The sequence below is a fragment of the Hydra vulgaris genome, chromosome 11 (assembly GCF_038396675.1).
Source record: "Hydra vulgaris chromosome 11, alternate assembly HydraT2T_AEP".
Classification (NCBI taxonomy): domain Eukaryota; kingdom Metazoa; phylum Cnidaria; class Hydrozoa; order Anthoathecata; family Hydridae; genus Hydra; species Hydra vulgaris.
This window is the reverse complement of record NC_088930.1, coordinates 11477501-11494546: the sequence shown is the minus strand read 5'-3', so window position 1 is coordinate 11494546 and position 17046 is coordinate 11477501. Positions and strand designations below refer to the sequence as shown.

Below are 17046 nucleotides of genomic sequence, written 5' to 3'. Positions count from 1 at the left end.
AGAGTTAAGCGCTAGCATACTCCCAAAATAAAACATAAGTATTTAATGGCATTGAATCTTTTAAACCTACGTAAAAAGCAGCAAAAACTGACTGAAAACTGCCCTGATAGTGGTGCATTAGGATTTGAACAGATTTCTTTTTTAGATTTTTTTTTTATTTTAACTTTATGGTAAAAACTTTTAGTTAGTTTGAAGTAAGTCATAAATATAAAAAATTACGATTAACACTATAATTTTCATAAAGGTATAATATATTTTGAAATAAAGAATGATGTTAAAAACAATGATTTAAGCATATTATTTATACAAATATTCTGCTCTTCTCTGTTTCATAAGAGAAAACATTTCGATTACTTTTTAATTAAACTGATCAATATCTTGTAAATAATCTTTATGTATTGATAGTACAGCTAATGCATTCAATCGATCTTGACCTGTGGAATTTCTCAAAAGTGTCTTAACTCTTTTTAAAGTACTAAAACACCGTTCACCATCGGCTGTAGACACAGCCGATGCTGAATGGTGATGACTAAAACAATCTCTATCAACTTTGATACTTCAGAAAATGTTTCAATCAAGTTATTTTCATGCATAAATTGGGAAAGGGCATTAATGGTGCCGATATCACTAAAAACAGCATTTTCATACGAAACAGCTAATTCGGACATCAACTTAACTTCACTCAGCATTGGATAGTTTGTTAGAATATTTTTTATGATTCCGAGGAAAATGTTGTCTATTAAATTTGAAATTTTTGGGATCCAAAATTGAAAATGATTTAAATATTTCAATGCTTCTAAACCTCGTTAATTTCGTAAATAATTTTATCATAAGCATCTTTAGCATCTTCTATTAGTAGTTCGATTGATGTGTTTCGTTTCATTCGGTTTTCATGCATTTCTTCGCAATTGTTAAGAATCGATCCATTATTATCGAAACATTATTAGTGATGCTATTTCGCACAAAATTTATAGAAAACTCAAATTTTCAAAAGCCTCCTTGATTGTTATAGTGTTGCTGTTACTTGATTGCAATATATTGTAAAGTACATCAACATGTTTTAAAATTGAATAAAAAATAGGTAAAAAAAAGTTGAACTCTAAGTCTTCCAAACATTTTTTGAACTCAACAGATTGCCACACGCTTGTATCATCCCATCCTTCATCGTTTATAATTTTATTAAAACATTTCCCAATCTTTGTTTTGTTTTCTTTTATGCAAGAAACTATTTTTGAACGGAAATTCCATCGTGTTTCGCAAACTCTTGGTACCTGTTTAAAAGTAATTTCGCGAAGTAAATCATTTCGTTTTGGCGAGGATGTAAAGAACACGCCAAATCCACTCAAAGAAGAAAAAAATGTTCTTACTCGCTTATTCGACGAACAAACTTTTTTCAAAACTAAATTCAATTGGTGTGCATAGCAGTGAACATAATGGGCATTTGGGTAAACTTCTTTCATTAGACTTTGGACTTCATTCCTTGATACGCTCATAACTGCTGCACCATCATAAGCCTGTGCAATTAATTTTTCCTTCAGACCGAAACAATTTAATTCTTCTTTTAATACATTTGTAAGACCGATAGCAGTTCTATCATCAATTGTCGATAAAATGTTTGTCTTTCCGAGCATTTGAAACTGCAACGAAATACTTATACGTGTTTTAGTGGATTCGTGTTTTTGTATTCGCTCAGAAAGATTGTTTTGTATCTTTACAGCCATTTTCTGCCCACAAGCTCTCGCCACCAAACAAAACACAATAAAAACAAAACAACGAACTTTTTTCATCACTTACACTTAACCATGATTTTTTTAAACCATGTTACACAAAATGTTCGCGTTTTTTTACCATCAACTGGAGTTATACGAACACCTTTTGGTTGGTATGCCCCAAGATTTTTAATTTCTAGTTTTCCTTGAAGTTGGGTCTTTAAGAAAAACTAGAAACGTTTGCCAATAAACTATCAATTTTGTTCATGTTAAATTATCTTATTAATGAACCTAAATTATTGTAAAAAGATAACTTTAAACTATATTGTAACTAGAATATGATTTTGGCATGATTCAAAATTTTATCAACAGTAGTTCAGTCAAGAAGGACTCTTAATCTTAATTAATAATCGATAAAATAATAAAGAATGTAACATTACATATACATTTAACTCTCTGATGAAAAGGTCAACAAAAGAAACGAAAGATACTTTTACAACAAAAAATTGTTTAAAGAATCTTTTCATAATACAACACATATTTTAGTTAATCAAATCCATAATTCTTAAATACAACATTTACAATGTCAGTCATAAATAATAGTAAACTTCTTAAGATTATTTACATTGTCTTTACATGTTTTAACAATTTTATGTAATTAAAGATAAAAACTTAATATCTGTTTGTAAGCATACATAAATATTTATATAGTTTTAGTTCTTTGACTTTAGCTTTATTCCCCCACAAAAAAAAAAAAAACATTTCAATAAAATACTCTGATTTTTTTATTTCGATGGCAATGGTAAATGTCCAACATTTTAAAATAATCTAAACTTTGTATATTTTTTTAATTAGTGCCTTTTTGGAAGTAGCAATTATTGAAGCTGTATTATGAAATGTAACAGTACCACCAGTGGTAGAGTTTTGGTGATTGAAAAAATTGTTCTTCATATCTTCTGTTGTTTGTACCTTTGTTGTATCGAACTAATAATAATATTGACTAATTTTAAACTTTACTTGAAAATCCAGTCTTTAAAACTTGTGTTTAATGCTTATTATTATGGTTGATATTGGCTTTGGTTCAGCGTCAATTCAATTGACAACTTAAAAGATAGAATGACTAAACTGCCACCAAATAATGTAAACAATTTTCAATGGCTGATTCATTATGCCACAGAATATGATACATAAGCTATTTGGAAAAAATAAACTTTAGCAATCCCTCATTGAGAAAAGAACAAGAATTTCAAAATTGCAGTAGCTCTTATTATATTTGTAGAAATGACTAAGCTTTCTCGTGTCACAACATATAAACTTGCCAAACAATACACAAATCAAGATCATCATTAATATGGCTGAGCCACAATTTTTTTCTCTGTAAAAAAAAATAATAAGCTTTAAAATTTTAAAAAATAAAACAATATATGCCTGAAAAATGTAGTTCACTAGCAAATATTATAAAATGTACAAGATTGTTGATTATAAAAGAAATGCAGAACTTTTTTATGATATTTTAAAACCAATTTTCCAAACTATAAAATTTCCAAACTTTTTTATAAAATTTCTTACATTGTTTTAAATATCATATTTTTGCCATGTTCTTATTCCTGTTAATTTATAATCCTAATAACTACTTGGTAAATTTTGTATTTACATATCCAGTTTAAGAAACTAATACTAACACTGTTAATATTGCAATATAAACACTGCTAATATTCACAGTGAAATTCCAATATTAACAAATGTATAATGTTTACATTATTTTTACAAATAAATGTTTACATTTAATGTTATAAAGTTTCCTAATATTACTGTACCTTATTGAGTCAACAAAACTTCTAAACTAAATTCTTCACTCTTAAAATCGAGAATTAAAAATGGTGTATGAAGTTTTTAAAATTCGTAATGTTTTTTATGGTTCTTTTCTTTTCGGGCCAGTTCAATGATGGTGCGGTGCGTTTTTTCGTTCTATCTGAAAGCGCATCAAAAATAATATTACTACAAACAAAATAAATAGGGCCAGTAAAAATCGGCCCAGCCGTTATTGGCAATGAATTAAAACAACGCTACAATACTTTGAATTAATTGCAAATAAACATATTACATATAAATTAAAATAGTTTAAAATTAGAACTAACTTTAGAACTATTTATTTTTATAAAACTTGCCCGCAAATAGTTTAGGCTGATAATTGCATATTTGCATATATAAAATTACATATTAACATTATCAAATATTTTGACTTAAATAAATATAGGTGGGGCCGGGCCCCTATGGCCCCTATTGACGAGCCGCCACTGTATATATACATATATATATATATATATATATATATATATATATATATATATATATATATATATATATATATATATATATATATATATATATATATATATATATATATATATGTAGGTACGTGGAAATTGCGATTTACGGAACCGATTTTTATGCTAAAATTTTGGTTCTCGTTTTTTTAACTCTTTTTTAGACAGAGTGAGACAGACGTAGTTTTGTGGAGTTTCTTTTTGTAAAACATATACACATAGATACTTTTTGGAAAGAACAAAAGCTAATCTTGATTTTTTAAATACTTTTATGCATGGTTACTAACTTTTTTATGGGATATTTTGCTCCTGAATATTAGGTATATTAGAATATTAGGTTCTCTCTTGAATTTGTGGTCGAATAAATGTAGAGTCCGCCTTATTTATTATTAAAATAGTTTGCTTCATGCATTTTCTATGCACATGCCAAATTTCAACTAAAAATAACTATAAGCAATTAGTTTAATTAGTGTTATACCAAGTATACCACTTTTTTCAGGTAGCCTTAGGCAAACGGTTTTTTGATGTGGTTCTTTTTAGAAACATATATAAACCTTGACAACTTTTGAAAAGAAGAAAGGTTTGGCTTGATTTTTTTTATAAATATTGTGTATCGCTACCATACTTTTTTATGGAGTATTTTGCTGAGAATTTTGCATGAAAATTTGGTTGATGTTGTCACTTGGATTTGTAGTCGAAGAAATGTAGAGTCCGCTTTTTTTATTACTAAAATAGTTTGCTTCATGCATTTTCTATGAATATGTCAAATTTCAACGAAAAATAATTATAAGCAATTAGTCTAATTAGTGTTGGACTTTAGGTACCTAATTTCGGTTTTTCTGTTTGTTTATTTTTTGGTAAGCGAAATCCGGATGGGGCCGAAATCCGGATAAGGGGGCGATTAAAATAAAAATCTTATTTTAAATTATTTTAATTTATATTATTAGATTTAATTTAGTATGGACAAGCTTAATAAAACTGTTTCAGATGCACTAACAGATAGTAAGTTTAATTTTTTTTATTCATGATAATAGTATTAATAACTATTTTCAAATCCAAAATATAATGATTAATGGAAAAAGTTTTTTATGTAACATATAAAAAAAGATTAATGTTTCAGATTAAAACTGTTGGTATTCAATTGCCACAGTTTTAATATTTTAAAACACTAACATTTAATATTTTAAAAACACTAAAAAGTTTTTTGTTAAGATTAAATTAATGAAGTATGTAATATACTTATTCATATGTGGTTTATAATAGCCTATTAAACTATTGAATGGACCGTTCCCTCTATAGAAAAAAACCGCGGTGCATTTTGGTCTTTGTATTCACCGAAAATAAACAAATTATCAAAACATATTATCATGTCAGCAATAAAAAAAGTTGATAGCTATGAAACTAGTTTGGAAAATGATTCAAATACTATTGATATTGATCCATGTTTTTTTTTAAAACATTTCAATCGCTACTCAACCAGTATTTCGAGAAATATCTAGTCAGTTTAACCAAATAGATGCTAAAGAAGTTGTACAAGAACAAATAAGCTCTTGGTCAAGATGTCTTTCCTTACTACCTAATATAAGCCAAGAAAAAATACACAAATATTTAATTATAGACGATAGTTCGACTGATTTCGGAGCTAGAGGTGCTTCAAAGCATAAAATCTCTGGGTATCAGCTATTTAAGGAGAACTTCGTTAAAAAATTTAGTTGTAAAACCTAATGTCAAGATTGAAATAAATTCTTTTCTTGTTAGAGCTAACGTTTCAGCTTCAATGAAAAAAAATCAGTACCTTATTTATGTACATTTTTGTCAAAAAGAAGGAGATATTTTGTATGCTAAATGTAATTGTAAAGCTGGTATGGGAGGATGTTGCAAGCATGTTGCTGCAGTATTATTTCAGTTAAATGAATATAAGCAATTAAATTTAAACTCTGTACCATTCGATAAAACATGCACAGAAGTGTTACAACAATGGCATGTTCCTGCTGAAGGAAAAAATTCAGAACCAATTAAGCTTTCTAAAGTTTCCTTTGAAAAGAGTGATTTAGAAAAGGATTTAAACAACTCACGAAAGCGTCCTTTTGTATCAGGAAATATAAACTTTTATGCAACCCCAATTTTTGCACATAATCCAAGCGATGAAAAAATTAAAAAACTGTCTGATAGTTTATATAATCTAGGAGAAGGAATAGCATTTGCAAATCTTTTAAAAGGAAACAATTATCATTCCACGTTTTACTATGAAACATCAATATCTGAATATCAGCTAAATGTAAAAGAACTCTATTTAAATTCTGATGTCATGTTTAATCTTGTTGATAACATAATTAATGGATTTGAAGTAGGATTCAGTGATTCATTTGAATTTGATGAAACTCAATTGATGTTTATTTCAAAATATTTAGTTCTATCAAAAGAGAAAATAAAGACTTTGGAAAGAGCTACTTTATCACAATCTACAAGTTTATGGCTTGAAGAAAGAAAAAAATGCTTGACATCTTCAAACTTTGGTTTTGTTATTAATAGACAAAAAAGTATATTTCCTGCCTCTATTTTGAATAGAATTTTGAAAAACAATAAAAAAAGCTCTTGCAACAAAGCTTGTAATTGGGGTAAAATAAATGAAAACACCGCAATAAAAAAGTATGAAAATATAAAAAACGTATCAGTAATGAGATGTGGATTTATCATAAACCCAAAATGGCCTTGGCTCGGTACAAGCCCTGATGGAATTGTATTTGTAAATGAAAAAATAAGGGCTGTTGAAATCAAATGTCCTTATTCAAAAAAAGATTTAACTATAGCTGAAGCTTGCCTAGATAAAACATTTTTTCTTTCTGTTGTTGATGGTAAAACAATGCTTAAACAAAATCATGTTTATTTTTATCAATGTCAAGGTGTTATGGCATTATTAGAGGTCACAGAACTAGATTTTATAGTTTATACGGAAAAAGATGTTTTTATCGAGAGTATTAAATTTCTTAAAGAGCAATGGGAAAAAACTTCTTTACATAAATTAGCTAAATTTTACTTTGAGTTTATGCAAGAAAATATATTTGCAGTTTAGATTAACTGTTTTTCTATTTTTTACAAACATTTTATTTATCTGAAACAAGTTGTGGCAAAAAGTTTGCTAAATAACAACAAACTATCCAAGTTTTATTAATTTCTGGTGCCATAGACAATTTAAATGGTGTTTGTAAAATGTGATAATTTTTTATTCGCTGTATTGCTCTTTCTACATGAATACGAACAGCAGCAATTTTTCTAGTTTCATTCTCATCTTCTAGACTGAGTTGAGCTTTTCCATTTAGAAATGGTGGTATATTTAATGAAACGTTTTCCGGTAAACCATCAGCAATATCAAAACCTCTATCTGCCATTACACTGTCTCCTGGTTCAAGCAGGTTGTATATGCCACAATCTTTAGTAATTTGTTTGTCCGAAAACCGACCACAGTATAAATCAGAAACAAAAGTTATGGCTCCATTTGGTGCTATTCCAATTAATCCTTTTGCTGTATTTTTATGTTTAATTAGAAAAAGTTGCAGACTGGCTTCGAAAAGATGTAGGCATTTCGATAAACAGTTCAGTGCAGTCTAAGATTACCCTTGTTGATTCATATTTTTCTTTAAAATATTTTGGCATTGTTTCTTTTACAGTTTGTTTTGTTGCCCAAATTGGTAGCATACGCATTTGAGAATGCAAAAAATCAGTCCATGTCACTATGATTCTACTAACATGATTTGAGGATATGTCAAAGCGCAATGCCATGTCTTCAACCAAAAGGCCAAGTCGAAATCTTGTTAAAACTAAAAACAATTCAGACTCTGAACTCATTATGCGTCCTCTTCCCTTTTTATTGTAATTAAAGTCTGTTGTTTTTTTAATGTTTGTATTTGACCCCAAATATATAAGTTTGCTTGCAGCAGGTTCTAAATATTCTAGTAAAACTTTAAATAGATTGTATGATTCAAAGCCAGTATAAAATTTAAAATGGGCTTGATTATGTTTAAATCTGTCAACTGTAAATTTTAATTGATTGATAGTTTGATTTTGGTTCATAATAATATTTTTCATTTCTTTCTTTTTAGTTTTTATAATGTTCAGTTTGTCCTTTAGGATAATAATTTCTTTTTTTAACTTTTCAGGCTTGGTTTCTTCAAATGAAAAATTAACATCATTTTTTTCGTTTTCAATTTCGTCTATTAGTCTTTTATATCCAATAGAACTATTTACTGTGATTCTTGGTTTTTTTATGTTGTCTTTAACTTGTTTTGACAGTAAAGATGGACAGTTGTTCATATAAGTCTTTTTTCCTCCTGTAAAGTGGACTGAACAGACCCAATGAGAAGTAGAAGGAACAAAGTTTTTCCTACTATTTAAAGATAGCCATTTTTTTCTCAAATTACTTTCTTTTGGGAAGATGTAAAACGATAAGTTTTTGTTTTTGAGCGAATTATTGTTGCATAATGGAACACAACAAGTTATGCCACCGCGGTATTTTGTTATTGTTGTTGACTCAACAGTAATATTTTCTTTAATAGAATGAGTTATTAGTTTATCACAAGATATTGTGCATTGGAAATCATTTTGAAAAGTCTTTTTAAACTAAATTACTTGACTGTTTATTTAAAAAGCTTTAACACAGATTTGTTTATTTTCGGTGAATACAAAGACCAAAATGCATTGCGGTTTTTTTCTATAGAGGGAACGGTCCATTGATTGTTAACTGTTAGTACCAGTTGACAATTTTATTAAGATATCACATATAAATAAAAATATTTCATACTTCATTAGTTTAATCTTAACAAAAAACTTCTTCGTGTTTTTAAAATATAACAAAAGATATTATTATTGTCTTTTATTGTTTTTGGATTATATACTTCTTTATCTTTGGGTTATTGTTTAAATCATTATACAAGCATGTCTAATATTTTTTTATTTTTTAGATCCTACCTGGCTTTTTGTAGATATTTTGAGATTTCATTAGTATAAATCACATAAATTTTGGGTTTATTCATTAAAAAAACATTAACATAATCACAAAGAGAAAATAGTATACAATAAGTTAATGTTAGTAAACATTTATAATATCTTTCTAACATAGAAACACTTAAAAAACTTAAGTTAATGTTTTTTACTTATTGTATACTATCTTTATCTGTGTTTATTGTTTACATCAGTTTATAACTATTCCTAATGTTATCTTGTTGCTTATAAATATATTATCTTTATATTTTAATAGTTATATTTTCATTGCTTATTTTTATTTCGTTAGTATAGTTGTTGCACCTTAAGCAGAACAGCTTTGACGATTGTTACATTTGTAACTTACTGTTAATAATTTCAAATTATTTTGTGTACAACTTTTTTGTTACTTTTAGTCGAATCTACACAGCATATCGCTGGTAAGTTTGTATCAGTTTGTATATGTTAATGATTATAGAATTTGCTAAAACTTTTTAATCTGTGAATAGATTTTAAAGATTACTAATTTCAAAGTCATTATTTGCAATATTTATTTTTTATTACAAATTTTGAATTTTAATTACGTCTTTGTCTTCAACGAATCATAAGTTTACCAATTATTGCTTTTTAATATGTGTATATATTTTCGACGATTGAAATATAAATTTTTTATTAAGTATTTTTTAACCTCAGTTCTTTCTACATCTGCTATATGTGGTATGTTTACAAATTTTTACTTTTTAATATGTTTATGCATATCTTGGCAGTTACAGTATTTATTTTTAATTACAACTTTGAAATCATTAGTTACATCTTCAGCGACTACTATGACTAGTAAGTTTAAAAACTATTATTTGCAAACATGTACACACCTTTCTTATCAATTACAAATTTTTATAAAAACTTTTTTTATCTTTAGTTCCATGTGCACAACCTTCTGCTAATAAATTTATGATTTAGAAATGTTTCTGAATGATTATTGAATTTATGTTTCTATTTATATACATTATTTAATGCATTAGTATTGTGTTAGCCCTCAAAGTGCAGTGGAACGAAATTTTTACTCTCATTAACATTTTTTAAGCTATCATTGATTAATACGTTGTTCATATTATTTATTCAGTCTATCACTTTCACAATTAATTGTTTTATATTAAATTTTATATAAAATTGTTTTATATAAAATTGTTTTATATAAAATTGTTTTATATAAAATTGTTTTATATAAAATTGTTTTATATAAAATTGTTTTATATAAAATTGTTTTATATAAAATTGTTTTATATAAAATTGTTTTATATAAAATTGTTTTATATAAAATTGTTTTATATAAAATTGTTTTATATAAAATTGTTTTATATAAAATTGTTTTATATAAAATTGTTTTATATAAAATTGTTTTATATAAAATTGTTTTATATAAAATTGTTTTATATAAAACTGTTTTATATAAAACTGTTTTATATAAAATTGTTTTATATAAAATTGTTTTATATAAAATTGTTTTATATAAAATTGTTTTATATAAAATTGTTTTATATAAAATTGTTTTATATAAAATTGTTTTATATAAAATTGTTTTATATAAAATTGTTTTATATAAAACTGTTTTATATTAAATTGTTTTATATTACATTTTAAAGCAGAACAGCTTTGACGATTGTTAAATTTGTAACTTACAGTTGACAATTTCAAATTATTTTGTGTACAATTTTTTTGTTATTTTTAGTCGAATCTACACAGCCTATCACTGGTAATTTTGTATCAGTTTATATATGTTAATGATTTTAGAATATAGAATATTTCAAATGTCAATAAATGTGAAGAGTATTTTGCATACTTATTTAATATTCTTGTTTTAGTTTATTTAAACTGTTTGTTTGACTTTGTTAATAGTTATTTGATTTTAAATTAGTTTACCTTATGTTTACAGTTCCTAAAAATTATATTTGCATTATTGATGTTGAAATAATAGTTTTTTTTTTTACATTATTTATAATGTTATTAATTTCTAATAAATTATTATATATTATTTCTTTGTTTAGGCAAATTGAATTAAAACTTTAATATATTAAGTCTTTATATAAACTTTTTAGAGGCATTTTAGGGTGGATACTCCAACTTGCATCTTGTAATGTGGTAAGATTTGTAAAGTTATTTCTCCCTTTTCAAATAAACACAATTTAAGAATTCTTTTTTAATTTTCATTGACATTTTTTTCAAGTTTGAATAAGAAGGAGTGTGGGGGGGGGGGGGGGAGGGGTCATTGGGCGTAGCACACGCCCTTCCTCTAGTAAAATAATCTTGAATACTTATTTCTCTTTTTCAATAAACTCAATTTAAAACCTTTTTTCAAATATCTTATAAATTTTTTTTTTAAGTTGGATTAGACTGGAAGGGGAGAAGGGGGGGCGTTGGGCGTGGCACATGTCCCACCTCTAATGTCAATTTAAACACCACTTGTATATAATGTAAAACAAGAAAATGTAATTTAAACTTTTTAACACAAAATAAAATCAATGTTTTTTAGGTTAAAATATTTATAAAAATGTAACATTTCACTACGAGGGTGTTTAAACGTAACAAAGACATACACCCTTTAATCTAAAATAGACCACTAATATTTGGAAATGGAATGGAAGCAAATCAGATTAACTTTTTATGTATAAAGATAACATATTTTATCAGAAAAACACTCTTTCGTGTGAAAAACTTGTACTTTTTTAAAGTTACGATGGTTTTCTGGTACCCCTCTGGCCCTCTAAACGCCCCTTTTATCTATAGAGTTATGTGAACTTGTAGTCTACTCTTACATCTATCTTTTGATACCAAGGTATAAGCATTTGGATAAGATTTGACAAAGTTATAACAATTTCAGTGAAAAATTTTTTTGGAACCAGTTTCTTCAATAAATCCATATATCGAAAATTTGCTACTAAAAACGTCATAACTTTTTTAAGTTGTTCGTTTTTAATAATTTTTTCACCTTTAAAATACTGTACTGAAGGGCTTTCTAATGATATATAACATTCTAGGATATGCTCAATCTAAAAAAATCAGTCCACGTACCTATATATATGTGCATATATATATATATATATATATATATATATATATATATATATATATATATATATTATATATATATATATATATATATATATAGATATATATATAGATATATATATATATATATATATGTACATATTATTTATTTATATATATATATATATATATATATATATATATATATATATATATATAAATATATATATATATATATATATATATATATATATATACACCACTATATATATATATATATATATATATATATATATATATATATATATATATATATATATATATATATATATATATATATATATATATATATATATATATATATAGTGGTGTACACTAGGATTTTGGTCGGTCGTCCGGCGGGCGACTGAGAGTAATAATTTAGTTAATCTTGGTGGCCCGCCATTATTTTGAGTCGTCCGTTATCATTAACCCTAAACGGCGCTTTGTAACGATACCGTAGCGCACTGGTTTTTTCCCTGCAAAGCTGGGAAATGATGTGATTGGTTGAATTTGTTTAAGCCCACGTATTTCATTGGCTTTAGAGAAAACATGTGATGCTTGTGTAGCCAATTATAATGAGAAATGCATACTTGAGCTGTCATCATGAGAAATGCATCATGAGAAATGTCATCATGAGAAATGCATACTTGAGCTGTCATCATCAGTGAGACGTGAACAATTAAAGTGTTTTGTGTGTTTATCCTTTGTTTGTGACTGCTTGGAAGCCAAAATTTTAGAGGTAAGTGTTTGATATAATTATATATTTTTATGCACTGCTCGCAGAGTATAATGGTACAAGAAAAAGTTTATTTATTATATTTTTATGAACACAATGACTAAAAATGCATTCGTGACGAATTCGTTGAGGTGGTAAAAAAAGGTACTTTTTATAGAAAATTTGGCTCCTATTTTCATAGCTGTAGTTATATCAATTACCATGGAATGGCTGCTGTAAAAACACCGCATTTTTAAATATTGTAGGGATTATACGATTAGTGTATTTATGTTTTTGACAGTTTTTTTTTCCTTCGCTCCTCCTCCCCCCCCTTATAGAATTTATTTATGTAATGTCATTGAATTTTTTGAAGTTGGTAAAGATTGATGGATCAATATTTTCATACAATATACTGTGTAACTAAATAGGCTAACTTTGCAGGTTTTGCATATTATTATATACTATTGAAGATTATTATATAGTAATAAATATATTCCCAACATTTTTTTCTATATCGATTTATTTTCAATATTTTCTAAAAGTACTTACTATAAACGTAGGCAACCTGCGTATGTATAACTATGCTTTAAATTATTAGAATAGTCTTCTATAAAAGTACAACTTTCTTTTATTTTTAGGCAAACAAGTTAGGGATACTATGGCATCTTTCAATTCAAAACTCTTTTACGGAAGGAGGAAAGGAGTTGCTGCGCCAATTCCAATTGACTCTGATCCTGATGACAGCTCTGATGAATCAGAAAATGAAGCTGAACCTACAATTTCTTTTGAAGCGTTAGAACAAGATTTAGACTCTTCCGGTAAGCATAAATTAATTTACTTCAATGACACAAATTAATTAAGTTCCGCATTATTTACCTATCATAGGCCTATTTCTGAATACAGAAATATTTATTTATAAATGGCATTTTTTTCTGTGTAGATGATTCAGAAGTAACAGAAGAAAGTGAAACTGAAGATCCAGATGAACCTGATGAACAAAATGGTCCCACTGCGGCTGCCACATCGAATGGTCCTAGAGGTAATCGTAATAAAAAAAGACCCCAAATTTGGAGAAGAAAGGACCCAGATGAAATACCCACTATCAATGTTCCATTCACTGGAAAACTATATGAAGGTCAGCCCGTAAAAGAACCAATTCAATATTTTCGTGAAATATTGGATGATAAAATTTTATCAAACATTGTTGTAGAGTCAAATCGTTATGCCCTACAATGTGATATAAATAGGCCTCTAGATGTAAATGAAAAGGAAATTGAGCAGTTCTTTGGAATAATTTTATTGATGTGTATTGTAAAAATGAGTTGTAGTCGAATGTATTGGGATAGAGAGTTGCGTTACGATAAAGTAGCAGATGTCATGAGTCGTAGGAGATTTGAAACAATAAAAAAAAATCTTCATGTGGTCGATAATGAGAAACGTCCTGAAAACTGCTCAGATAAACTTTTTAAAATTAGGCCTTTAGCTGATGCATTGAATGCAAACTTCTCAAAAATGGTTCCAGGGGAACATTTATCTTGTGATGAACAAATTGTGCCTTTCAAAGGTAAATCGGGGCTCAAACAGTATAATCAAAAGAAGCCCAAGAAGTGGGGCTATAAAATATTTGTGTTATGCGGGGTAGATGGACTAATCAATAATTTTGAGATTTATGATGGGGCTATACAAACTTGTCCTGGTCAACCTGATATTATATCATCAGGAAATATTGTACTGAGACTTCTTCAAAACATTCCTAGGAATGTAGGACACAAAATATATTGTGACAATTGGTTCACAGGTATGAATCTTGTATCAATTTGTGAAAAAGAAGGTATTCATTATGTTGGCACAGCTCGGTTGAATAGATTACCTAGTTGCAATGTGCCAAATGATAAGGAACTCAAAAAGAAAGGGAGAGGTGCGTCTGTTATTCATACAACTCTCTTCAATGATGTTGAGGTGCAAGCAATAAAGTGGCATGATAACCGTGGGGTAATGTTAGTTTCTACTTATGCTGGTATAGCACCCCTTGGCAAAATAAGTCGTTATGACAGAGTGACTAAAAGAAGAATTGATGTTGATTGTCCGGATGTTGTGAAACTTTACAACAAGTGTATGGGAGGAGTGGACCTGCTAGACATGCTCATTGCCCTTTAAAGAAATCCAGTACGATCAAAGAAATGGTATCATCGGATAATTTTTCATTTACTTGACACCATAGTCGTTCAAGCATGGAACACATACAGGCGAGACGCAAGTTCTAGCGGAATAACGGATCCTAGAAAGATTATAAAACTTCAAACATTTAAATATCAAATAACCCTGTGTCTTACTCGTGAAAACTAAGTTCCAACCAAGCGAGGTAGACCATCAATTGATGTTGATGAGCTTCAGAGAGCAAAGGTTTCTAAGGGAGGTGGAGGAGCTGCAACTAAAATTCCCCCTAAACCTATTCCAAATGATCAATTTGGTCATTGGCCAATTGTAACAACAAGAGGGAGATGCAGATTTCCAAGTTGTAAGGCAGCGCCAGTAATCAAGTGCACTTAGTGCGATGCTCATCTTTGTCTTAAATCGACATCTAGCTGTTTCATGAAATTTCATGGAGTATAACCGAATGTATTATAAATATTTTTATAAAACAGACCTATAAAAAGCTTGTTTTAGAAAAAGGATTTCAAATTACAGTATTATAATTTACCTAGTCAATATATACGGTATTTGTTACTAGACAGTTTGAGCTAGTTCAAATATCACGAGTGCTTGAAGGAATCAATATTTTTTTTATTATTTATCTAGTCAATATGAATTGTTGTTCAAATTTTTTTGCAATTTTGTTACAAATAAAATTAATTTTCAGGACCAATTATGATGTTTTGCATAATTTGGTTTTTATAACTGAATAAATGCCTAATTACTGCAACTAGTGTCAATAAAAATATATGAATTTACTAATTTTTTATTTTCCAAATTTGTATACATTTTTTTCCTTTTCTGCTCACTGTGACGAAAAAGTCACGCACCCAAATTTTCACCCCCCTTCCCCCCCCCAAAAAAAAAAAATTTTATTTTATATGTTTGTTTGCTTTTTAGGGACTGTTTGAAGTTAATTTAAAGACTCATATAATTTTTCTCTTCTAGTTACAAAAATAGCGCGGTTAAGGTTTAAAAAAAAAAAGTTTTTATTTATGTTCTAAATATGTCTCAAATGAGTTTTTTAAAGTGTGTGTTTTCACTATGAATAAAATTATATTTTCATATTTGATGAATATAAAGTTATAAAAAAGATTATTATCTTTTTTCGATTTCAGCGGTTACGGATACGATATTTATTATAAGAAAACTATTGTTGATGTTACGATATTTATTATAAGAAAACTATCGTTGCTTTTATAAAGTAGCATTTAAAACGATTGGTATTTTTATTTGCGCCACCTTTTATGTAATTAATCTTTAAACGAATGAGAATTGTGAAAAAACTATTGGCACATTTATATAGTTGCGTTTAAAATATTTTGGTATTTTTATTTGCGTCCGTTTTATGTAATTAACCTTTGATTGAATGAAAAATGCGACTTTTTTTAAAAAAAAATTTTTTAAACATTTAAACTAGCGTTGAACATCTTGGTATTTTTATTGCGCTCTCACTCTTTTTTAAAGAGAGAAAAAAAAGTTTTTTTGTAATTAAACTTTTAATGAACAATAATTGAAAGATAAAACAGCTTTCAAACAAAGTTTTTTTGAAGTTATTCTTTAAAATAAAAATGTATCATTATATTTAAATTATTTTTAATAATATAACAATGGAATGTTTACTAGTACGTTTTATGTATTATAGAGCTTATAATAGAACTTTATTTGTATATTGAAATTTTATTATATTATTTAAAGAAGGTATTTCAACAAGCGTTTTAACAAAATTAAATAAAAAAAGTTTATTATTTAATTAAGTGTTTGATAAATAAACTTTTAATATAAAAATTTTTTATTATTTTATTTTGTAAAAATGTTTGCTAATTAACAGCAGTTATGACTTCAAAACTTTTATTCATTCTTTATAAAAAACGAAAACTGGCGTTCTAACTTAAACAGAATGACGTAAGTTAATAGAAAAGAAGGAAAATAAACTTCAACAATAAGACTTTAAAAATATTGCTTTATTGTTACGTTAGATTAAAAAGTAACTATCAAAAGCTGTTTCATTGATAAAAATTAATATTTCGTTAATAAA

At 27.2% G+C, this 17046-nt stretch overlaps 3 protein-coding genes across 4 annotated transcripts; 1 reads left to right on the top strand and 2 right to left on the bottom strand.

Annotated features, from left to right (window-relative positions):
* Positions 1-968: 968 nt before the first annotated feature.
* On the bottom strand, positions 969-1721 carry LOC136086847 (zinc finger MYM-type protein 1-like). The gene has a single exon (XM_065809341.1). It carries the CDS (start codon positions 1719-1721, stop codon positions 969-971), a length of 753 nt encoding a protein of 250 aa, XP_065665413.1.
* Positions 1722-7573: 5852 nt separating this feature from the next.
* On the bottom strand, positions 7574-8347 carry LOC136086846 (uncharacterized). The gene has a single exon (XM_065809340.1). The coding sequence runs from the start codon at positions 8345-8347 to the stop codon at positions 7574-7576; it is 774 nt and encodes a 257-aa protein (XP_065665412.1).
* Positions 8348-10670: 2323 nt separating this feature from the next.
* On the top strand, positions 10671-15681 carry LOC136087398 (piggyBac transposable element-derived protein 2-like). 2 transcript variants are annotated; one of them, XM_065810082.1, is made up of 5 exons: positions 10671-10766; positions 11110-11152; positions 12643-12839; positions 13454-13633; positions 13756-15681. In XM_065810082.1, the coding sequence occupies exons 4-5, from the start codon at positions 13474-13476 to the stop codon at positions 14970-14972; spliced, it is 1377 nt and encodes a 458-aa protein (XP_065666154.1). In that variant the 5' UTR covers positions 10671-10766; positions 11110-11152; positions 12643-12839; positions 13454-13473; the 3' UTR covers positions 14973-15681. The 2 variants fall into 2 exon arrangements, with proteins under 2 accessions (XP_065666154.1, XP_065666153.1); XM_065810081.1 differs by lacking the exon at positions 10671-10766 and having other exon boundaries at positions 10818-11152.
* The last annotated feature ends 1365 nt before the right edge of the window (positions 15682-17046 follow it).

What these genes read in the sequence shown, in the direction of transcription:
- LOC136086847 (XM_065809341.1), bottom strand. Translation starts at nt 1,721, where the DNA reads ATGGCTGTAAAGATACAAAACAATCTTTCTGAGCGAATACAAAAACAC.
- LOC136086846 (XM_065809340.1), bottom strand. Translation starts at nt 8,347, where the DNA reads ATGAACAACTGTCCATCTTTACTGTCAAAACAAGTTAAAGACAACATA.
- LOC136087398 (XM_065810082.1), top strand. Translation starts at nt 13,474, where the DNA reads ATGGCATCTTTCAATTCAAAACTCTTTTACGGAAGGAGGAAAGGAGTT. An exon ending in ACAAGATTTAGACTCTTCCG is followed by an intron (nt 13,634 to 13,755) that starts GTAAGCATAAAT and finishes TTTTCTGTGTAG; the next exon opens with ATGATTCAGAAGTAACAGAA.